The sequence below is a fragment of the Nannobrachium achirus genome, assembly GCF_963921795.1.
Source record: "Nannobrachium achirus genome assembly, chromosome: 14".
NCBI lineage: Eukaryota > Metazoa > Chordata > Actinopteri > Myctophiformes > Myctophidae > Nannobrachium > Nannobrachium achirus.
The window spans coordinates 22,533,725-22,559,504 of NC_137821.1; the positions used below are offsets into that span (position 1 = coordinate 22,533,725).

At 42.9% G+C, this 25,780-nt stretch overlaps 1 protein-coding gene across 1 annotated transcript; it reads left to right on the top strand.

The window, feature by feature from the left end:
* Window positions 1-749: 749 nt before the first annotated feature.
* ache (acetylcholinesterase (Yt blood group)) lies at window positions 750-17,101 on the top strand (the record flags this gene model as incomplete). The annotated part of the gene is made up of 9 exons (XM_080741477.1): window positions 750-1,088; window positions 2,056-2,176; window positions 7,570-7,793; window positions 8,454-8,714; window positions 9,861-10,086; window positions 10,926-11,126; window positions 12,294-12,486; window positions 13,926-14,104; window positions 16,980-17,101. 9 exons carry the CDS (start codon window positions 750-752, stop codon window positions 17,099-17,101), a joined length of 1,866 nt encoding a protein of 621 aa, XP_080597603.1.
* Between the last annotated feature and the right edge of the window lie 8,679 nt (window positions 17,102-25,780).

Below are 25,780 nucleotides of genomic sequence, written 5' to 3' on the forward strand. Positions count from 1 at the left end.
CACACACACGCACGCACGCACGCACGCACGCACGCACGCACGCACGCACGCACGCACACACACACACACACACACACACACACACACACACACACACACACACACACACACACACACCTACGGTAGAAAGGACACACGTCAGTATCACTGAGCCCATGTCTTGTTTACACTATTGATCTTGTAGTCCCTGTTCACAATGTAGGAGTAATTCCTTCGTCCTGTGAGCAAGGTTTCACAAAGCATTTTAAAACAAGACACAAGGATACGTACCACTCAAAACCTTCCATTTATTTGCACGGCAACCTGCTGGTTTGTGCAGTCAGTAGCCGGGACTACTTTCTTAAAGTAGGCTAATTATTGTTGTAGTGAGACTGTGTCGGGAGCCCATAACCACAAGAACATTTTCTTTTGTGTGATCTTCAAAACATCAGTTAAGATTGTTGGCACTCTGCTCCCTGTAGTTTTCCAGCATTCTGCACTGTAAAATAGTGTTAGAGAATGCAGCTTTGGTAAATCCGGAGTTTGTTTTGGTGCTGTATTGATTTGATTTCCAGATTTATGCCTTGTTGATCCGGTTTTGAATGTCCTTACTTGCTCCCCCATCATGGTGTGAATGATGCTATTTCATACATCTCATGTTAACTGTCTCTCTGTCTCTCTATCTCTCTCTCTCTCTTCCAGGCGTGACACGTCACAGATCCTAACTCCCGGAGTCCCGACAACCTCCGGTGCCGACCACCGCCATAATCATGCACTCCTCCTCCTCCTCCTCCCTCTCCCTCCTCTTCCTCCTCGCTCCCCTCCTCCTCCTCCTCTCCCTCCTGGCGTCTCCGTCCGTCGCCCAGAGCGACGGCGAGCTGGTGGTGCAGACGCACGCCGGGCGGGTGCGCGGCATACGGCAGGCCGTGCCCGGGCGCGGCCACGACCACGTCACCGCCTTCCTGGGCATCCCCTTCGCCGAGCCGCCGGTGGGCAAGCGGCGGTTCCGCCGCGCCGAGCCCAAGCGGGTGTGGACGGACGTCTATGAAGCCGACTCCTACCCCAATGCATGCTACCAGTTTGTGGACACCACGTACCCGGGATTCCAGGTAGGGGAGACCAGTCGCAGTCGTAACCATTTGAGGTTTTGGCTGAATTATCAAAAAATAATTGTAATTTCTATGTGGGTAACTTGTATGTGTGTTCTACCTGTAAAAAGTCACAGGATGTTTATTATATAACAAACAATATTAGAGTCAGGGCGATTGTAACGTGTAACAGCATATGGAGGCAATTGTAAAAAGTAAGACTCCCTAATCGGGAGATAAGCGACCGTCGCGTCGCATACACAAACTTTAGAAGGCAGTCGTAGCCAATCAGGAGGGAATGTGGGAAATGGGACAGATCCATGTTGATGACATGACTCTAGACATACTGTGTACCGCTTTGTGTGATTTTAGGGCAAAATATGTAGGAGCAGTGTCCAAAAATGTGTTTAGCAAGAATCTGCCTCATGGTGGCGCTAGAAGAGGGCCATGTGAGAATTGAGGGGTGGAGGTTATGGTTTGACAGTCAAGGAGTGTAGAGTCGGGCCATTGTAACGTGTAACAGCATATGGAGGCACTTGTAACAACATTTAATACCATATACTAAAGACCACAATAAAGCTACAACCTATTATAGTATTTCCTTACTGATTATTCTATTGATGACATTTTCTGTTAATCGAATAATTGTGTTTAATTTTGTTTTGTTTATTTTATTTTATTTTATTCTATTCAAATCATGAATGTAGAAAAGTTAAACAAATCTATTGTGAATATTTGTTTCGTATTTTTAACACAACAGTGTTGTGAACCTAGCCAATCTGCAAGCCCACAACACGCTATTTAGATAATTTTTTTAAGAACCACTGATTTAGAAGGCATTTGTTTTTAAACGTTTATTTTTATTTATATATATATATATATATATACAAAACAAGGATTGTTTATGAATTATACAGGTATTTTATTGATTTTATTAAATCAATTAAGTTTGATGAAGTCTGATGAAGTGTTGCACCCATACCTCCAGGGCACTGAGATGTGGAACCCCAACAGGGAGATGAGTGAGGACTGTCTGTACCTCAACGTGTGGGTGCCATCGTCCGCGAGGCCACACAACCTCACCGTCATGGTGTGGATCTACGGCGGAGGTAAGGACCGCAGCACCACACACACACATGATCCAACCCAGTGTTTCTCAAACTTTCACATTTCAAGGTCTCCCTCTAAACTCTGACTGTGTACAAATGAAACGGTCAGAGTTACAGACTTGTATGGGTCCATTTAGACCCACCCCCCTAAGGCCAGGGCTCCACCGCGAGCGTTGCGTTGCTCTGCGTCGTGACGGCTTCATTGACGCCGTCACATTGACGTCCGACCGGCTCCACTGCAGCGCAGGGGCTGACTGTGAGGTATTCATTAATGGCAATATAGCCCATTTCCAAAACAACATGAAAATCACTTTCAAACAGGAATAAAACTATTCGTGACCTGAATGTGAACGAGAACTTATGTTCACAGCAGAGAGCAGCAATGCACCACTGACCACTTTTTTTCCATGATTATAGCCTGTTGTGTTTGTACACAATTTTATCAAAGACCACTGTAATTACATAAAAAATACGCTAGTCACAAGTCACCCTTGTGAAAGACGTGAATGGATAGCCATCAGCAGAAAAGCACGTATATCCACCTCTTTCCGCGGGAATTTACTGGAGAATATTTTGCACCACACTTCCGGTTAACAGCAGACATACAAGCTCACGTTGTGTCGCAGATGCAACCGTTGTGAGCTTGTAGATCACACTCGGCTGCGGCGCCGGAAGCTCCATGCAACTTCTGCGCAATGCACGATGGGATGTTGGAAAGTTGTGGATACATTTAAATATACAATGCATTTAATCATAATTTACATGACTGGACTGTTGTAGACGGCGTCAAAAAATGTAACCCGGGCAATTTTTTAGTTTGGACGCCATCACCGGAGCGTCCGACGTTCACGTTGACGTCAGCAGTGGAGCACCCTTCATTGATTAAAACGGGAGCGTTCCCAACGTTGACGTTGACACTGGGAACCACTGATCTAAACAGTGGTGGGAAAAATAAAAGCATCAATAGTCAATAATGTAAGAATACTCTTGTTACAAGTAAAAGTCCGGAATTCAAAATGTACTTGAGTAAAAGTGTACTTAAAGTACCAAAAGTAAAAGTAGTCTACTCACTGATAAAGTCATGAAATGTTATCAGTCACATTTCTCCTTAATAATTACTTGCACCTCATCTCGTGTTTATGTGCTATTTTCAACACTCAGTTTGTCTACACTTTTTTCTTTTTTTCCCCATTCATGTCATTTTATTGTTGTGTGTGGTTTGCTTTCCTTTATTTACTTCCACTTAAAGGAGTAGTTCACCCCCAAAATGACTTTTTTTCTATTGATTACTCATGCCATGGAGAGTAGAGTTCAATAATATTTTTAGTTTTTTGTCGCATTCCTAAGACAAAAATGAGATAAAAATAAATGTACCCCCATTCGTTCCGGAATCAATGGGGGTAAATTTACTCGAATCAAATTTTTGTCTTAGGAATGTGACAAAAACCAAAAAATATTATTGAACTCTACTCTCCATGGCATTAGTAATCAATAGAACATTTTCATTTTGGGGGTGAACTACTCCTTTAATAACATAGCAAAATGTGTGTGTGACCGACCACCCTCAAAGGCTATTGTCACGATCTGGTGGTATGGTGAGGACCCAAGCAGGACGGCAAGTCAGGCAGAGTTGAAAACCCAACATCGGGTGACTGATTTATTATAACTAGAGAGAACTTCACAATCACAAACTAACACAAAGCATGACGTGACACCAAACAATGACTCGACAAGGACTGGGGAACAAGACTAATATACACATGACGACTGATTACACATGAGATACAGCTGGGTAGACAACATAGAACCATGAGAACTAGAACATGAATCCAACACATAGAAATACAAGAACTAGACAAGACAGGCAAAGTCTGTGACTGTGACAGCTATCTGGTTTTTGGGGATTTAAGATTTACCGATTAGTTACAAGGGTAGTCCAATTTGTCCAACACAAACTTTAGAAGGCTATCGTAGCCAATCAGGAGGGAATATGGGAAAAGGGACAGATCCATGTTGATGACATGACTTTAGAGATACTGTGTACCGCTTTGCGTGATTTTAGGGCAAAATCTGTAGGAGCAGGAGTATCCAAAGGAGTATCCAGTAGTATGTAGGAGTGTCCAAAATGTGTTTTGCAAAAATCGGCCTGATGGTGGCGCTAGAAGAGGGCCATGTGAGAAATCAGAGGGAGTGAAGGGGACTCTCAGGGGCAGAGAGACACTCATCATGAGATGTGATCCTGGGTCATTTCAGGACATGTGTGTCCTGACTCAGGAGGCTCCACCGTTACACCCTCAGTCAGCACTGTGACAGCACACACTTTAGAGGCTGCTAGGCTCTTATACAGTATTATGTTCACGTTAACAGCAACAAAAGCTACAAAACAAAGTCTGTTCTGCTGCACTGTTGCTGCATCACTGTTTTAAGTGTTGCTCGACATGCTCGTTTCCAGCAGTAGTTCTCAACCTTTTCAGGGCCGCGACCCCCAAAATAATTATATTTTAACTGGGGACCCCCCCACACCCTAAGAGTACTAAGAGTTGAGGCATTACATTTTGTATAACACAGTCCAATTGTGAAAATAGCAGATCTACATGCTCACAACGCCTTGCGTTGCAAGGCGTTGTGAGCATGTAGATCGGCTATTTTCCCAATTTCTGCCGCTAATATTTGACAATTTGACCAATATTTAATTTGTCATTTTAGTGGTATTAAAAAGTCCTTAAATTGTCACTTTAGAAATGTGCAGATACCCTCTATGCACTTAAAGTTTATGCTGGTTTGTTTACTGTTGAGTGAGAAAACAGTGTTGCACATCAAGTTAATCATCTGGAGACCCCCCAAAATTATTTGGGGACCCCCAGAGGGGTCTCGACCCACAGGTTGAGAACCACTGGTTTACAGTACATCATTAAACGTGTGTTGTGTGTGGGAGCAAAGAAAAATATATAAACACTTCTGCTGCGCTTAGCGCTAAGACAGGAGCCTTTTCTTGGTTATGGTTCATCTATCTCGATGCAAATAGGTTATTACTAGTATAGAAGTGTCTTTGAAAGTTCTCTTCGCTGAGTTTGGCAGAAACATTCTAGCCACTGTGATGCTAGTTTTAAAGGGCCATTTATAGTTACGTATTCTTGATTTTGTGTACGTTTTGGGTGAGAAACTACGTACGGTAAATCCGTCGCCATGCATAGTAGACATGCACGTTATTTATGTGCCGACCCGCTCTCTGCTCCAATTCTGCTCCCGTTGGGGCCGCGCGCCACATGAAGGTGGTTCTCACACGTGTAAAAACCGAAGCATTTAGCCAAAATATGTAGAACCACAGATTTATTTTTTGACCCGCCTTGATGTTTGGTATAAATACGTGGTAACAGTCTGGACTGGTTCTGCTGTCTGTCTGCAACGTTATCGCGGTAAATGCAACTCCGCGAGGGTACAAATTTAACCACATGGATGCGGACCCGGAGTAATTATAACAAAACACACGTACACACCTGCTCTATATTGAACATAATTCCCAAGTAATAAATGAGCCGCATCATCATCTCTTCTTGTGACTTGTGTGCCTCGCTGTCTGTGCTGATGACTGTTGAGTGTGTGTGTGTGCGTGTGTGTGTGTGTGTGTGTGTGTGTGTGTGTGTGTGTGTGTGTGTGTGTGTGTGTGTGTGTGTGTGTGTGTGTGTGTGTGTGAGTGAGGAGTCGAGGCGTCCTCTTCAAGTTGTTGTGTAACGACCTTTTTTCCGTTTCTTGATAAAATATATTTATTATTGGGACACACAGTTTGAGAACCGCTGTTAGAGCAGAGTTAAAGTAATTTTCATCACTACTGCGCCTATGTTTTATAATGGTGGTCGTGGGTACTTCTTGCTACGGATACATCTTGTACGTTCAGTCCGTCCAGTTGGGAGCTGTCCGTAAGGGTCCGTATACAGATCTAAATCATCCGGAGTACGGAGAGACAGACCGGATCAACCGGACGAAATTTCTCTCACCCTCTGTTGCTTATGTATTCCTGTGGTTCTTATGTACTACTATGCATGGTACTTAACTGGTATATATGAGCCTCTGATTGGACAACAGACCTTGCACACAGACCAACCTTGACCTTGCACTGTGGTATTGACCTTTGACCTATTTGGCGGGAGGGTGGGGAATCCATAACATGGGTCCTGAGTCCTGACCCTCTAACTCACTCACACACTGTCAATTACAATTACCTGTGACCTTCTAGCTGGACTTGATATCTACTGATTGATAGGCTACAGAATTAGTAACCAGTTAAAAGTGAGAATTTTGTTCTATATTGTGATAATAATCATTGCTACAGACTAGAGTGTTTGGACTATTACGTCCATTAAGTTCCATTTGTAAACTCTCAGAGTTAAATTAACACTGAGGATTTTACATTGTAGATTGGGGTCACAAAGATGCCCAAATGGTAGATCATGATCTACCAGTAGATCACAAAGCCTGTGCAGGTAGACCACATGACGTACCCCTAAAAACATATAAACATATAATTCAAAGTCACAAAACCGCCCTTTTTGGCTTCTGTCACTTGAATTAGGGTGACTTAATTGATTGACATCAAGAAGGGCCTGGCAGCTCCCTTCATAGCTTCTAAAGTAGGCAAACCTCCAAATGCAATGCTTTGTTTTAGTTAGTAGCATTACAAAGAGCCTGGACATTTTTTCCCCAATATTTCCCATTCCAAGTGTGTTTGTCTTATATGTAACGCCAGTGCCGCTATTCCAAAGCCCTCTCAGGTAAAAATAAAAATAAGAAATAGGTTGGTAGATCATGTTGAGCTGGTCATTTTAAAGGTAGTTCTCAAGTCAAAAAAGTCGGGGGAATCCTACCTGTAGGAGCCATTATGTTAGGCCTATTATTTCTGATTTAGATGCAGTTTTGTTTAACAGACACTAGGTGGTGGGCTCTAGATTTCTGCACTGGGTAGGTTACTTGAGGGCCTTGGGTGAAGCATTCAGCAGATTCAGTAGGACTAGGACACGGGTTGAGGAGCACACCCTTCTTACCAGCAGACCAGCAGACAAACAAACAGTACAGGAAACCACCTCAGAACCCAAAACTGCAATATCAATGGTATGTTTCATTCTCAACTGAAAACCTTCATGTCAATAAATGCACCTCAAACTGGAAACTTTTGGACTGGACATTACATTGTTTGTTTCTGTGTCATACTGCGTAGGATCATCCTCACCACAACCCGTAAAGTAATGCGCAAAATCATTGGTGAAATTGCCATTATACTACCGGTAATATGTGTACGGGTCTACTCTGTACTCTCAGAGTTACAGACCTGTAAGGTTCCATTTGGTTCCTACAGTATCTAACCCAAACTAACGTGTGTTGACCCATGTGCTCTGCAGGTTTCTACAGCGGTTCGTCGTCTCTGGACGTGTATGACGGCAAGTACCTGGCCCACACAGAGACGGTGATCGTGGTTTCTATGAACTACCGCATCGGTGCGTTCGGCTTCCTGGCCCTGCACGGCTCCAACGAGGCCCCGGGCAACGTGGGCCTGCTCGACCAGAGGCTGGCGCTGCAGTGGGTCCAGGACAACATCCACTTCTTCGGAGGAAACCCCAAGCAGGTACGCTTCAAATAATGTCCCAAGTGACCACTTAACTTGACGTTAAGTGGTCAGATAGGTGGGCCTCAAATGCTTCTGGGACCCGTTCCAGAAAAAGGTTTAGAACCACTGTAATACGTAAATTAGCCTATTCCAAAAAACTAAACCGTGGCCAGCCCAGACCGCTGGCCTAGCAGTGCATCGTTCGAGTCCCGTTCCCTCTCCCCATATCTCTCTCTCCCTAATTCCTGTCTGTCTCCATTTAAAAACAATCAATTCTTCTTCTTCTTACGTGTATCATCGTCCTTGATGATTGGTTGACAACATTTTATTTCACAAGATTTCTTGTTACTTTAAGGAAGGCCATGCCCATGGGGCTAGCTGTCGTCTTCTCCCCCCCCCCCCCCCCCCCAAAAAAAAAGAAAGAAAGAATTAATGAACAAAACAGTAAAATGTTGTGCTTATGTATTACTTAAATTTTTATCCCACGATTTTGTAACCCATTTTTCACCCAGTGCCAATTACATAAATAAGCTGTAATCCTCTCCCTCTGCCAACCTATGGGGGAGAGCCCTGAACTGAGCTCAGGCTTCCTTCAATGCCTTTAGCAATTTTATGTTGTGACATAATTGATTGAAATGGTACCTCCAGTGTTGAACATCTTCTCTTGCCACCCCCCAGGTGACTATCTTTGGCGAGAGCGCCGGCGGTGCCTCGGTGGGCTACCACCTCCTGATGCCCGACAGCCGTCCCCTCTTCACCAGGGCCATCCTGCAGAGCGGCGTCCCCAACTGCCCCTGGGCCTCGGTCACCCCCGGCGAGGCACGCAGGCGGGCCACGCAGCTGGCCAAGCTGGTGGGCTGCAACGGCGGCAACGACACTGAGCTGGTGGACTGCATGCGCACCAGATCTGCACAGGAGCTGATCGACCAGGAGTGGCTGGTACGGTATTAACTGTTTCCACCTGCAAGAGGCTTGTACAATAGTCTTTTTCAGTGAACTTTGATAATTTAAGTGAACGTTGATAATTCAGTCAAGTTGTTCAGCCCATATACATTATGCTTAAAATAGTAGGAGTGTTGAAAAAAAAGGATTCATGTAAGAATAGTGATTCTTATTAACTGCGATTCAGAATTGATTCACAATTTCCAAAAATCAAGCTGACGTTTATTGACATTCGTTAATGCATTCGTTAAGGCAATTATGTTGTGTTTCTGTATCAAATAGCACAACCGCTAATCTAAGATACCATCAAAGCCAAGAATGTTTACAAGCAAGCCTTTCTGGTATTATAATTTTTGTTCGAGCTGTTGAAAATAACTAGGCTTCACTTGGTTGTTAATTGATTGGCAATTCATTTTGAATTGAATCGTGATGACCCCAAGAATCAGAATCTATTCGAAATGTGAGGTAGCAGAAGATACGGCCCTATACAATAGGGACGTCACGCCATCTTTAACATGTAAGGGATAAAATAAATACTGGCTCCGTGGGGGTTGTCCATATATAACATCCCGACGGACTGAGTTATCAGTTCGAAGGGATGTTATATATGGACAACCCCCAAGGAGCCAGTATTTATCCAGCTTATTACCCGGCTACTAAATAAAATTAATAATTTGACTCAAAACTAAAAACAAAACAAAGTATTTCCTTGTTTACAGATGGCTGGAAGTGTTCCACAAGTGTTGTGCTGGGCGTCCCCCCCCAGTGCGACACGGTCGCCTTGGAAAACAAGGAAGTGCTGATTAGATAGAATCCATTTTCTGATACTACGTTGTCTATTTCTCGCTTAAAATATTTTTAAAAACATTCTTGAGAGCAACGTTTAGTTCTAAATGTCGCTGTGTGGTTGTTTACATGGCTGACATGTTGGATACAGCACAAGATTCACGCAGTGCAGCTTGACTGCAGCGGGTGCTCTGAGTATTTGATTAGGCAGCGGCCTGTTATAGAGCGGAGCGGTCTGTTATCCAGAAATAACAGACCGCTGATTTCAGCAACTGACCAATCAGAATCAAGCATTCATTCAAACAAGCCGGGTAATAAAGTTAAATAAATGTCAACAATGTTATTTGGTGTGGTCAGGTGCTGCCATGGTCGGATGCTCTGTTCCGTTTCTCCTTTGTCCCCGTGGTGGATGGAGACAACTTGCCTGACTCCCCTGAGGCCATGCTCAACTCTGGAAACTTCAAGGACACTCAGATCCTGCTGGGAGTCAACCAGGATGAAGGCTCCTATTTCCTGTTGTACGGAGCGCCCGGCTTCAGCAAGGACAACGAAAGCCTCATTTCTAGAGAGGACTTCCTGGCAGGTACGCAGGGCCGGTTCCTGGTATAAGCAACATAAGCGGCCGCTTAGGGCCACAACCAATAAGGGGGCCACATCACAGGAAGAAGATATTTTTTAAACATAATATTATTGTTAAATTATGTCATGTATCCCCTATCCAAAAACTAGCGTTATTATTTTAATATGCGCTCCCCTTCCTCCTTCCTCATAATCCCAAACATCACTCTAGGCCTGGCTGCCTGTACTTGATTCATGAGCAAGTCAATATGCCTCCAAAAAGAACATTTCGATCTGGTGCTACAGATTATTTTAGGTGGCCTCTCACTCCGTTAGTGAGGGGCCACCTAAAATAATCTTGCATAGGGCCACTTGAGTCCTAGAACCGGCACTGCAGGTACGCTCCTCTTCACTGTGATCAACAAATCATCGTGATGAGAGATTCACCAATCGTGTTCTGACTTGGATCAATGGAACCAATGTAGTATACTTTTAAGTTCCCTTTTAGCAGTATCAAAATGAAAATACACTTTTATATAAATAATAACTTTTAAAGAAAACAATATTAAAAAAGATTATGTCAATTATATAGTGTATATTAATGTTAAGGTATATAGTTTTAAGCTATACCATATTAGTATGTATTGTTTTGAGCTATAGGCCGTTTTAGCTATAATGTTTAAAGGTATACCGTTTTAAGGTGATGTGACGCATAGTGAACTTACAGATCAGATATCTTCCTGCGTGACACCATGTGCAATAAAGTATATCAGGCATATATCCCTGTCGTCCAAGCTTCTTGTGCTCCTTCCTCCCAGTTCTATGCTAATGACATCGTCGTATACTCTGTGTCCTCCCCGCTAGGCGTGAAGTGGAGCGTTCCTCATGCCAACGACATCGGTCTGGAGGCGGTGGTGCTGCAGTACACCGACTGGATGGACGAGAACAACGGCGTGAAGAACCGCGACGGTCTGGACGACGTCGTGGGAGACCAAAACGTCATCTGTCCCCTCGCGCACTTCGCACGGTCCTTCGCCCTCAGAGGCAACAACGGAAACTCACAAGGTAGGACCTCGATGCAGCAGCAACGTGTGCGTGTGCGTGTGTGTGTGTGTGTGTGTGTGTGTGTGTGTGTGTGTATATGCGTGCGTGCGTGCATGAGTGTGTGCCTGCCATAGACTGTATGTAAAAATATGGACGGTGGGAAGCCATTGGTTTATGTAGGGCTGAAATAAATCATTACTTAATTCATGGAATAATCGCTAATAAAATAATCAATAGTTACAGCCCGTGAGATCTACATTTTTAGAAGGGAATATTTAACATGGTTTTGGGGTCACCCGCATGGTGAAGTGGTAAAGTTCAAGGCATCGTGGAGGATTCAACCCTTGATGAATTGAATAAATAATAGGACCCCATTGGAAACAAGGCCGCAAGTGTTTTGACTGCACTCGTGTCGCATTTTATGTCTAATAAAGTATTCAATCAATCTCCACGGTGCCTCCGGCAATTGGCTATTTTCATGTGTGTGAAGCCGGGTAGGGAGGTTGTGATAAACAACTTATCCAACTTTGTGCAATGACAAATAGACTGGAGAAATGTTTTCATTATAACGATCTGTTGTTGGAGGACCAGGAACACCATGATCACAACAGATTGTTTTCATTTTGTAATTAAAACAATCTGGGGGAAGGGGGAATAGCAGAGACGAACAACTTGTCTTGTTGTGGAATGATATTGAAATAATATCGTGACATACAGTAACAACAACAATTCTGAAACAGAGAGAATGGACAAAAATAACTTCTCTGTCTGCCTGCACACACTCTTCTTCTCCCGTTTCCTAACCCCGGCACGTACACACATAGAGATCAAAGGGGGCTTGAGCCCCTGCCCTTTCATTTGTAAAAAGTGCCCTCTCCAGACCATGAATGCAGTTTTTACTATGGTGAAAGTAATGGCTTTTCCATGCCATACCTGAAGGCAGCATTCAATAGAATTACCATGTCCAAACTCTGCTGAACTTAAATGCAGCATTTTATGTTGAAAGAATTGCCCTCCAATGCTATTTTCGCTATTTTCACCAAAAGGCCCTTGTAGAAATGTCAGCCCCTGCCTCTCTAACATTCTTCCCTGTTTCTAACCACATATTTATCTCATTCCTTTCCTTCTCCTTTCCTCACATGGTTCTTCCTCCCTCCACCATGGTGGCCTATCTCTGCGTCCCTCCAGGAGGAGTCTACCTGTACCTGTTTGACCACCGCGCGTCCAACCTGGTGTGGCCAGAGTGGATGGGGGTCATCCACGGATACGAGATCGAGTTCGTCTTTGGTCTGCCGCTGGAAAAGAGGCTCAACTACACCTACGAGGAGGAGAAACTGAGCCGCAGGATGATGAGATACTGGGCCAACTTCGCCCGCACAGGGTGAGTGACGTGTTAGACTGAAAGACGCGTGGCAACACTATTGACGAGGTGGACAGTATTGCGGATGTGAGGCGTGATGATGAGTCACATACGGAAGATATGAGCAATGCATGTTTAATGGAAGTTTAATGGGTTTCAAATGTGGTGAAACATTGTGGTGTCAAGTAACTGTACTCAGTTAAATCCCTTTGAAATCAATTAAATCATTTTGTTGTTGTAGAATCCCTGATTGGACCCTGACAGGTCCAATCACCATGTTGTGGGTTCATTTTTCAATAATGACCAGCATGACTATTGATTATCCCTTGCTTAAAGCTTCAAGTGTCCACCTTAAAATCGCTAACTTATTCGGAACCATACACATTCAGAATCACAGGCACACACACGCACGCACGCACACACACACACACACACACACACACACACACACACACACACACACACACACACACACACACACACACTGTATGCACGCACGTTTCCAAACACAAAGGTACACTGTCCTTAAAGAGGCGGTGCCATAGTTTTGTACTTTTTCTGGTTTTCATGTGTCTAGGAGGTTGACAGTACTTCATTAGACCCCCTGGTGTGGTTGTTATGAGCAATTATGTATTGCCTTTCTGTTTGGGATTTAGCTCCACCCACCATGACAACCACGCATACCAATGAACTGGTGGGTGTGGCCACATAAAAACATAATTTTAACTCTTTCTGTACACTTTATTGGAAAAAATCTTCCTCCTAGTATAATTATAACTAGCCCTTACCCGTTCAAAGATATGAGCTCCGAAATGATGTGCAGTGTGTGGGTTATGGGATGTGCACTGTGCACACAGTATATGAGGGATGGAAAGTAACTTTAACTGGTGCTTGCATGATAATTATGTAGGAGCATCAATGTAAGAAATACCCGTTTCGTTTAATGGCTATAGAGATACTGTGTACCGATCTGCATGATTTCTGGACAACATCATTCTGTGACAGGGCCAGACAACCCCCACCCCCCCGCCCGCGCGCCCACCCGCCCGCCCGCCCACACACACACACACACACACACACACACACACACACACACACACACACACACACACACACACACACACAGCTGGTTAAACATGTTGCCTCATGCTAGATGCAGAATAGATATGCCTCATGCTAGATGCAGAATAGATAGTAGATACACCATAAAAATGCTAATATACAGCATATGATTTGTGAAAGTGACAAACGGGCTTCACAGTTATGTCAGGTGTGTTCATATGCTAATGGTGATGCGATTTCAGATCAATTGCTCCAGCCATTGAGGAGAAACGCTGTTTCAGACAGACAGACACTCAGACATTCCGAAAATTATATGTTAGATAGTAGATAATCATGTTTTAGAGGGGGAAAAAATCATGGCACCCCATCTTTAACCCACTCTCTCTCCATCCCTCCAGAAACCCCAACGTCAACCACGATGGTCTGGTGGATAGTGGAAAGCGCTGGCCTCTCTTCAGCGTCAGCGAACAGAAACACGTAGGCCTGAACACAGAGCCACTGAAGATCCATAAAGGTCTACGCAACCAGCTGTGTGCGTTCTGGAACCGCTTCCTACCGCGCCTACTCAACATCACTGGTAAGTGGTAAGAACTACCACTTAAGCCCCCTATATGGTCGAGCAAAGTCCCTCTGGGTTCTATACTGGTGTATATTTCATTGTTGTTGGGCGGAAATCTTGTACGTCCAACACCGTTTGTTTTGTATTTATCACTTTAGAAATAAATTAAACTAGTGAAAATAGCCGATCTAGAAGCACACAACGCCTCGCACCGCGAGGCGTTGTGTGCTTGAAGATCTGCTATTTTCACTAGTTTTGTGCGACAGCCTTGTATGATGACGCAGGGCTTTAATTTACGAACAAACTTGCACATTTGAAACTGGGAGATACAAGGTTTCTGCCCGACAGGTACGATTTGTTTTGTGCTATTGTGGGGAAAGACTTTGCTGAAAATTGCCTGATCGACAAGCTCACAACGTGTTGCAGTGTGACGTTTTTCTGAGCTTGACGATCAGCTATTTTCTGTGGGCTGAAATGAAAGTGCTTTCTGAATAATTCACTCAGTGTTGCAGTGATTAATACTTAAGTCATGGGCCTATGAATTCTGATCCTAAATCAATCTCTTCTCCGGGGACATTATTGTCGACTAGACTTTTCAAATCAATTTAAAATACCACGGCAAGCTGCATCTTCCTCCTATATTTATAGAGAAGGTACAACACACAAACCACTCAAGTCAAATACAATAAAGGCACAGTGTTGAAGGGTAGCACCGATGCCACTGTGTCAATAAAGATCCAAACCCATCAATCACGATACAGATATGAGCATTAATGTTATCACCCTGAAACTAGAGGCCTGGGTTTCTTTGTGGGAGAAAAGTTGTTAAGAACACCCCGCTATAAAAGACCTCAACAGATGGCGAGAATGATTGGGTTTGCAAAGGAATGCCGGGCATGGTCAGTAACGCAGACAGAATGCCCCCACACACACACGCAAACGCACGCACACACACATGCACACAAGTGCGTGCGTGCGTGCGTGCGCGCGCATTGCTAGGCTCAGTTTTTCCATCACAACAGACCACAACCAAGAGCATGGATGCAGTGGTGAAGGTCAGGTGATGAGAGATTTGGAGTGTGACATTCTAGATGGTTGTATTTATCCTCCATAGAGGTGACCTTACAGCTATGTTCCGTCTCTGTCCCTCCCACAGCCTCCACTCCTGTTCAGTCTGGCCATTACAGTTTGATATTAATCTCACTCTACTCTAATTTTCATTGTCCCGAAAGAGGCATAATTATCGACCATGCATTCTCTCAGATCAATATGAAAATCGCTCTCTGTCTATTAGATTAAAACTGCTACTCAGAAAACAGTCAGTTTACAATGTGGGTTTACAAAAGCATGTCAGATAAAATGCTCTAACAGTGCATTACGGTTGTAAACAAAAGTCATTCTCATGGCAGAGAGTATAAGCTGCGCATGCCATCGTCTTTATCGTATCGTACCATTTTGTTTGACCCGGGGGACTTTTGATATAAAAGTAAGCTGAAAAGGTTGAGAGCCACTGTTGTGATCGGAGGCCACAGGCTGATCCAACGCTTCTACAACGTGTTTATGAAGTCCCGGGAGAGAGAACAACTGTACGATGTTGTCGATGAATCAGTTGTTTATTCTGCTCCGCCAACAAATCCTTCAACAGCTCATAAACAGTCAGCCCCGTCTCAGAGGGTCAACAACAGGCCAACGTCAGCTAGCCAGCTCTCACTCATTACCAAAGGGCTAGCTTACAAGTTGGCAGAGAGAACATGATAAAGTGCAGTACTTTGGTGTGATAATGGATTGTATGCACAGAATATTAGAAAGGTGCAATTCTGGGAAATTGCAAGTGTGGTTGCACTGATGCGAGTCGTGAGTAATCCCCTAGGAAAAAGATTGTACTGTTCCTGTGATGAATTCAGTCTTACCATTTATATGACATATTGTGATGTCACGTGAAGTTGGACCAATCCAGTCTGATTGGACATTATATTGTCCTATCAGAAAAGGGACAGAATAGGACTTTTGGGGTTACGGAATTCTTTTTGACTAATAAAGTATTCAGTCAATCAATCATAACTGTCCTTAAAGTGAGAAGAGAGATATGCCCAATTTATACTCTGTCGTACGACAGTGTTGCACATAGAAAATCTATAGCCTATAAGCTCACAACACACCCCATCTACGACACATTGTGAGCTTATAGATGTACGGTAGCTTATTTTCAGGCTTCGTCTTAGTTAGTGAAGACCAATTAGCCTATAATTTTTTTTATTTACCCATTTAGAACGGGTACACATTTTGTGTATCATTATTTTATGCTTTAACTATTGAAAAATAGCAGATATACAAGATCACAGCGTGGCACTCTGCGAGCTTGTAGATCTGCTATTTTTGAAAAATCTTGAAAATTTGAATTTTGACCCGATTCTATAAGTGTCTTTAGAATCCTTCTAAGGTTTTTTGAAAAACCTATGTTTCTATGTCAGCAATCTGGCTAGCCATCGTCAAAGAAAAGGTCCTTTTCACTTAACTGGAGCTCAGTTTGTCTGTTCTTGAGAGACTACTATGTCAGTGGTTCTCAAACCTTTTCATGTGAAGGACCCCAAAAATGATATTTATTTGGCCACGGACCCCCATGTCAAAATGTTTAGTTCCAGGGACCACCCAGAAGCAAAATTTGAGTTACAAACATTCGCTTTGAAAATACATATATTCAAAGATTTGCACACATTTTCACGCGGCACTCGGTGCCGCGCTGTGAGCTTGTATATCTGCTATTTTTCACTGGTTAAAGCATTCAATAATTCTAGGCCTAAAGCTCAAAACTCAATCGTTACCACACACATGAAGGAATCTTTCTAACCCAGTCTTCTCTCTCTCTCTCTCTCTCTCTCTCTCTCGTCTCCAGACAACATTGACGAGGCGGAGCGCCAGTGGAAGGTGGAGTTCCATCGCTGGTCGTCCTACATGATGCACTGGAAGAGCCAGTTTGACCACTACAGCAAACAGGAGCGCTGCACTGACCTCTGAGCCCCTCCCCCACCATCACCACCACACACACACCCATGCAGAGAGAGAGGGAGTGCAAGAAACGGAGAGAGAGAGAGACATACAGACAGAGAGAAAGAAAGATTTTTGCTGTGAAAGATCAGTTCCCTCCATTATTTGCTCGTGAAGTAGGCGATATAGATACGGGATCTTCTACAACTTATGTTATTTTCACCCCACACACAAGAACAGATATAGGCCTACACGCTAAAAGGTTAGCTAACAAACTAAATGCAAGCTAGCAGTGTGTCGCGCTGTTGGCTTGTTGTTTGCTTGTTAGCTTTAATATCAGCCGCAATGCGGAGCTTAGACATTTTACTCATCTGTCTCACGCACACACGCACACACACACACACACACACACACACACACACACACACTGTTCTGACACGGTATTTATGTTATTTATTTAATTTATTCACAGCCATGTGTTTCTTCTCTGAACTTGCGTTTTGATTGTTTTGTCCGACGTTGTGAGATATGCTGGTACGTCTCCATCGATGCTGCTGTCGCTTCATTGGCCACGCGAAATTATGGAGGGAACCGGTCGGCGCCGTTGCAGGAAGTAGTAGGAAGGGAAAAATGTCAACGGCACACCATTACCTCTTGTGTGTGTGTGTGTGTGTGTGTGTGTGTGTGTGTGTGTGTGTGTGTGTGTGTGTGTGCGTGTGTGTGTGTGTGTGTGTGTGTGTGTGTGTGTGTGTGTGTGTGTGTGTGTGTGTGTGTGTGTGCAAGTGTGAGTCTGTGCGTTGTGACCGTATGAGGGGACAACTCATAATTTATACTCCGATGTACGGCAAAGTATAAGTACGGCCTGAGACTCTGATCTCCAGGATTCTATCAGTTCACGCCACTATTTTTATTTTATTTTATTTTATTTTATACACACATCGTTCAGTTTTATCTGTTTTTTTCAGGGATTTCTTTCTCAACATTTCAGGGTTTTTGTTTTGGACAACTTACTACCACTAACTACTGCTTCTACGAAGTTCTGTTGGACTGTTTGTTCTTTATTTTCCACTTTGTTTTTAAGCTGCATTCGTACATGATGGTGTCGATTGCCGACAAGATCGAAGCTACAAGCTAACACACTGTTGGCTTGTTGTTAGCTTGATAGGTTGTTGTTAGCTTATCAATCGTATACTGCAGAGCTTAGGCATAATACTTGCAACATAGTTGTCTGTCCACAGTGTCGCCTAAACAAAACTGTAGTGTTTGAAAGCAGTGGCGAAATGATATGCTTTTAACACTGTTTAAGACGACACTTCTCCATTTCTCTTGTCATTTTGTGGACAAAACTTGTCTTAAGAGTAAAAACAGCCTTTTGGGTCGTTGCCAGTCTTGTGTTGTCCCGTCGACGTCCGCTTGAAGACCATCTTGCGACCGTTTGCCGTGTAATTAATACCAGTTAATTGGTGGTCTGTGTCGTTAAGCAGAGCTGTAGTATTGTCTTGAGCATTGCTTGTGACTGTGTGTGTGTGTGTTGTCCCACTGGTCTTTCTCTCTCGTTCTGTGGCGTTCAGGCGGGCGGGCAGGGAAGGAGGAACGGTGGAGCCTCGTCACCCCCCTATACCCCACCGCTCTTGTCTTTTTCATCATCCACGTTCCTCCCATCCATCCATCTGTAATGCTTAATTCACGCTCCGTCGTAACACTGTTGGCGCTGTTTGGCAAAATTGCCGATCCATAACATCACAACGCCTCGCAAATGTGCCGCGATGTGAGTTATAGATCGGCATTTATTTTGGCCAAACAACACTTCGTACGACAAAGTATTAATCAGACTTTTGTGAGAGCATGCAGCTTCCAGACGTGCTGACGTCGCTAATGTCCTGTTTCTGTGCGGCTTCCTCCCAAGTTTATTGTCGTTCAAGCGTTTGGAGCGGCGCCGATATTACTGAGTGACTTTCGAAGCCAGACAGTATTATATTTTATGTATTACAGAATGCTTGTAGATAATATAGCAGCTGTGTTCGCGCAATCGGGGTGAAATTAATTGTCGGAACCACTGAACTAACTGTAATCATACAATCAAGTGATATTTTAGTGGAAATGAAACGTTGGCAGACATTTTCACCGTGATAGCAACACATGCCAAATTAAAAGAGTAACCAAATGTCCAGTTTGTCAAAGTATCCTTTTTAAATATGTCCATTTCTGTGTTCCGTCTGTGTGTGTCCGTCTGTCCCGTGCATTGATCGTTTGTCTTAACCTGTTGGTCCCAAATCATCAGTCACATAATAGGAATCGCGAGCCATTCATATACTGTAGTACTGCACTGAGATACAAACAAGTAAATGTTTGTGTGTGTCTGTGTGTGTGTGTGTGTGTGTGTGTGTGTGTGTGTGTGTGTGTGTGTGTGTGTGTGTGTGTGCGCGTGTGTGTGTGTGTAATTATGTGAGTGTGTGTGTGTGCGTGCGCGCGCGTGCAGCATGCACGTGTGTATTCATTTCAGACCAAGCCATTGTTCCCTCTAATCTGTCACGACTGATTAAACTCTCAAAGGCCTCGAGCCCTGTGAGCGATATCACGTCATACCCATTTAGCCAAGGTTGCGCTGGCGCCTTGAACCATCATTTTTACAACACCGTCATTATGAAGAGCGTGTAATTCAGTCGCAAATCTTCGGTCCCTGAACTAGGCCTTACAGAACCTAAAGAGTAAAAAAAAGGCCGGCCTTTCAAATATGTGAAATAACAAATGTGGATACAAAGCACTACAGCCCCCATAGTTTGGATTATGTTTTTATATTGTATAATTTGATTGTTTTTACGGTACTTTTGTATGGTTATTATTGATGTGCTGTAGGTACTCTTCTACAAAACAACATAGTAGAACATATGCTTCTCTAGCTGGCAAGACCTCAGAAATGTAAAAAAATAATAAAAAAGAGAGAAATGAAAGAAGGGAAAGCACTATATTGCCAAATACATGAATTTATTATTAGCCTTAAAATTAATTGCCTACGGCAGCAATCTGCCCGATGAGGAGTTACTATACTCACTCAGAGGCACTGTGAGCTTGTAGATCTGCTATTTTCTGTACTGTGTATACAGTACAGTACAGTATTATCTTCCACATCTCTTATCATTTATTTCATTCTCATTCATACCGGGTGTGATTCACATTCGAAAGCATTGCACTAAAACGAATAGATCGTTTTGTCTTGTGCACGCGGGACCGTTTCTGTGCACGGCCTAGAGGGAACATGGGTCCTGTGTGTGTGTGTGTGTGTGTGTGTGTGTGTGTGTGTGTGTGTGTGTGTGTGTGTGTGTGTGTGTGTGTGTGTGTGTGTGTGTGCGTGCGTGCGTGCGTGTGTTTGTGGTATATCCTCTCGTACGTACGTGGTGCGCACGTACAGTGGTGGAAATGTACTTTCCACCATTGCGTGCGTGCGTGCGCATGCTGTGGATATTTTCCAGTGTTTCAACCACACCTCCATCTCCATCCCTCCATCTACCCTCCTCTCCATCCGTCCGTCTGTCCATCTCTCCAGCCGATTCTCCCTTTTCCTCCACACAGACCATGTCCTCCTCTCCTCCTTTTCATCCCTTCATCCGCTGTCACTTTGACTCTCTCCTCCTCAACTCCCCCTCTTTCTCCATCTCTCCTTCAACCATCCCCCCACTATCCTCTCTCTCTCTCTCTCTCTCTCTCTCTCTCTCTCTCTCTTTCCCCCTCCCTAGTGTAGCTGGTGTTCTCATTAGCCTAATGGAGGGGTACAGTAATTCACTCAGCGAAGGACTGACGTGACAGAGCGCTGTGTCAGCCTGAGAGAGAGAGAGAGAGAGAGAGAGAGAGAGAACGAGAAAGAGGATAGTGGATGGACGGACGGACGGACGGACGGACGGACGGACGGACGGACGGACGGACGGACGGACTGACTAACGGACGGACGGACAGACTGACGAACGGACGGACGGACGGACGGTTGTTGGATGGATGATTGGATGAATGGATGGACTGCCTGTGATCAGTAGCAGGGGAGTTAGGTGAAGGTCGGGCCGGATGAGAGTGGGCGTAGAGAGAGAGAGAGATGAGAGAACAGAAGACAGATGGAGAGGAGAAGATTAAATGAAAGAGAGAGAGTTGCATTTTTATAGCCCTGTGTTCCGTACTGTATCATAGTGGTGGGGAAAAGTACCCAGATGTTTTATTAAAAATAGCAATGCAAAATCTGACTTTAGTTAAAGTTCAGGATATGCTTACAGAACCAAAGTGAAAGGACTCGAATTTCAAATATCAAAAATAGTAGGTCTACAAGCTCACAGCACTCAAGTAAAGTACTTGAGTAAAATACTTAACACCACTGTCTCATCATCACCTGTTTTTGTGCACATGAGTCCGAGTGCAAGTGCACGTGTGTGTGCTCATAAAAACACTGCATTTGTGTAGATTCCCCTTTTTTTTTACATCAATGTTTTATTGTTGAAGTACATAGCTGCGTGTGTGTGTGTGTGTGTGTGTGTGTGTGTGTGTGTGTGTGTGGTGTGTGTGTGTGTGTGTGTGTGTGCGTGCGTGCGTGCGTGCGTGCGTGCGTGCGTGCGTGCGTGCGTGCGTGCGTGTGTCCACTGTATTTATCATTACTTCCACTAATAAACCGTCCGCCTGTGCAATATCAATGTATATCGACACTGGAAGTTAATTGTTTGACTGATCGATTGATTGATTCTGCAAATGGATTTGATTAGTGAAAATGTACCAGGCATGATCGAATGAAATAAAAATCCCTCCTGTATTTATGGATGAAAGCACTCTGTGTATAGTATAGCTATGAAAAGAGAATATATATATATATATATATATGGATATATACGGTTCACTAATACATAATAACTTATGTATAGAGATATACCACACAAAAAGGATGCATGTGTAATATCTTCAGTCTTAAATTAACTTAAGTTAAAAGTGATGTTAAATTGAACAAAATGTAGTTACATTTAAGTTAAAAATGTTAAAATAACTAAATGTAAGTAAATTTAAATGTAACTTAATTTAATTCTGAGAGAATCGCAGACCTGTAAGGGTCGATTTGGTTCAATTTGTACTGCGTTAAATTAACACTCCGGATTTCATGGTGACCGGTTTGACTCGAGTGACACGTCCTTGAGCGCCTCGCGTCCAATCGGATGCCTGCGCTCGAAAGCTCCTCCCTCCCTCCTGCGGCGAATCCCCCTTCGTGCATGACTCGAACGTCCCGCCCCTAAACCCCCCCATCCCAAATAATATACTCCAAACTGACTGTTATTTTCAGTACTGTGTAACCTGATTGAATTTAGTTTTTTACTTAAGTACAGTACTCAAGTAAATGTACTTTGTTACTGTCCAGTTCTTTGTTTTTGAACATAACAATGCCTATTTATCAAAATTACTGTAATACTTCTTCTGACACTAGGTACGTTTGATGTTTGATGCAATAATGTAATACATTGACTGATAATTGAATATATTTGATATTTAAAATAACATATACAGGTAGCGGCCATGATGAGGATGAGGAGGAGGATGATGATGATGATGACTAGTAGGAATATATGTATTTAAAAAGCAATATTTATTTGTGTTCAAACATATGAAACGTGTGCCATACTGTATATGATTTGACTCGCTGTCACATCTTTACTTGTTTTGTCTTTTTGTTCATTTAAAGGGGGTGTAAGTGATGTTTCTTTGTTAAATTAAGTGTCAAATAGCTCTACTATTGTGATAGTAGCCTACTCGTTGCTATAGTGCTTGTTCAGTAACAGAGGTCTCCCTGTCTTTCCAGCTCTTTAATAAGCAGAAAATACATTTCCCATCCAATCAAGAGAGAACCACAAAAAGCTCATTTATCTGTTGTGTTTCAACTCCAATTGTTTGTTTATTTAATCACTTAACAATTTTACTTGTTCATGCGAGAGCGAGTTCTCTCTCCTGGTTGGATAAAATTGGCATCCCGACCTGCAAATGTATTTTCTGTTTACTAAAGAGCTGCTGAGACATGGGAGAGCCTTGTTACTGAGCAAACACTCCATAGCAATGATTACTATCACAATATAGAGCTATTTAACACTTTTAACAAAGAAATTGCATATATCTTAAATGTTTCTGCTTCATGGTTGTCCACTTTGGGTGGCTAGAGTACTTTAAGTGTTGAAGGCTTGTGTATTGCGTGTGTACAGTACGTATATCCATGAATGCTAGCTCACAGCAAATGGAAGTAAATCAATAAAGAGCGCCCGCTGCTTCCTCTGTCCCAACCAGACTCTGTGTGCATTGTGTACTTTCAATAACACTTGTGTTCAAAAGTACAAATGATCCCAAAAGAATCAAAGATTTTCCAGAAATGTTCAAATAATAATGAAATAGAGCTTGTAGTGGAGTCAAAAGTACAATATTTGGCCAGTCATACAAATCCAAAAATGCAAATAAGTCAAGTACAGATAAACAAAAATATCAATGTCAAGTAATACTTTGTTACTGTCCACAACTGATACCCATGAAGTCAAACCACAGGAAGAATGAATGCATGAATGCATGAATGAATGAATGAATGAATGAATGAATGAATGAATAGTGTTGAATTAACACTGAGGAGAGTACATTGGTGTCCCAGTCCCAGAAATATAAAACTATCTGTGGTCTAATCATTAGACCACAGACTAGATTAGACTCTAATGCAAGGGTCTTCAACAGGGGGTCCTCAGAGTTACTACAGGGGGTCCTCCAAATTTTTGTGTGATAGACGCTTTTTTTTAAATATTATCCACTTGAACCCTAGCATCCATATTCGGAGAACTTTAGCCAAAAATAGCAGATCTACAAGCTCACAGTGAGCTTGTAGATCGGCTGTACAATAACTACCATATCGACTATATGGTATTTAATGGTTGTGGGGGTCTCTGTTTTATCTTTCTCTCAACTAAGGGGTCCTTGGCCTGAAAATGTTGAAGACCCCTGCTCTAATGCATACAGTATCAAACAGCCATGGGGTGGCCTGAGTGGTTAGTGAGCCTGCCTAGGGAGCCAGAGCCCCTGGTTGTCCCTGGTATGATGCCAGTCCAGCAATGTCAATGTGTGTCCCTAAACAAGACTCTTAACCACAAGTGCCGCACAATGGCTGCTCACTGCTCCTACAGTTGTTATAGGATGGGTAAATGCAGAGGACAAATTTCATGTATGTTCAAATGTACAGTGAAAAAAAAGAAAAGAGAACAAAAACTGACAGTCCTTAAAGTTGAGAAATCCCTATTCTGGGCATGTTTAGCACAATGTTCTTAATGTAAAAAATGATATTAATATTAATTAATAGCTAATCTCAGACTATTATAATTCCCAAATGTAAAGAAAAAAGAAAAGGAAAGCATCATTACAGTGATATCACACTGACATCTAGTGGTATTGCACCAACATTGCAGGAGGCTGCTGTCAAAATACACCTTGTATAGTCTGTCTTTGGTAATTGGTACCGTACTATATCTACCAGGTGTAGGTTTCAATAATTATTTCTCACACTGTATTCCTTTGTCAAATTGATCTCAGTTTTGCAGAACTCGGTATTGAGACACTTTTCAGCCCTTTTCAGAACCAATTCCTCATCAGTGATGAACAAAGAGCTACATTGCTAGCAGGGACGTGCTGGCCATTGGGAAAAGTCCCAACTCCCGAACGCATAGGCGGACTTTGCCATTTGCCCTAGGGGAAGCAAGCTTGAGCAGCAACATGTCAATTGTCAACCCCTCAACACTAACTTATCACAATGTCCAACTACTGTTATTCATTGTGTCCACCAAGTACAATTATGTGTGGTTACCCACTGAGCACGCCGTCTAAAAGTGGTCTAATAGACGTATAGATTTGAAAGTTTTTTAGTTGTCTAAACTTAGACTAGACGACTAATAGACTTCTAATAGTCGTCTAAATGTAGACGGTCTATATTTAGACGACTATTAGAAGTCTATTAGTCGTCTAGTCTAAGTTTAGACAACAAAAAAACTTTCAAATCTATACGTCTATTAGACCACTTTTAGACGGCGTGCTCAGTGGGTAGAGCAGTGTAATTTTACAAATTGTGTTCATTATTAAGTAAAATAGATACTTTCATTATTGGTAACACAGTTGCAGCTTACAAGAAATGCCAATAAGAATAAATCATTTGATAATCTCAGCTATAATTTCTAAATGGCTACAAAACATTTTGTTTGATGCAGGACAATAATTATTGTAATTTAATTTATTTTAAGTAATGAACAATAAGGGAATATCAGTGAATAATAACTTAAAAAATAGATATTTTTACATTTTAAACCCCTTTTTAATTATGTTTCAAGCCTAATATACGTGTGTAATCTTTGTGTACAGTTCGGATATTGCAGGTATGTTCAGGTATATTCATAGTCTGACAACCCCCATTCTTAGCAATGCTATCTTCAGAGAGAGAGAGGCTCTGATCACTTAACATTCCAATCAATCAACTTATTGTCGCCAGCTGGTCTCTGCAGAGGAGAAACCAGTGACTATTAGTTGATTAATTCTTTAAAAAATCATAACTCTTGACAGGAATGGGCTAGAGACTTACTTTTTTTGCAGGGGTGCAGTGCACCCCCTGCACCCCCATAAAGTCCGCCCACGAACGGCCGGTTAATTCCCGGCCGGTCCAGGCCGGCCATTAGGAATAAA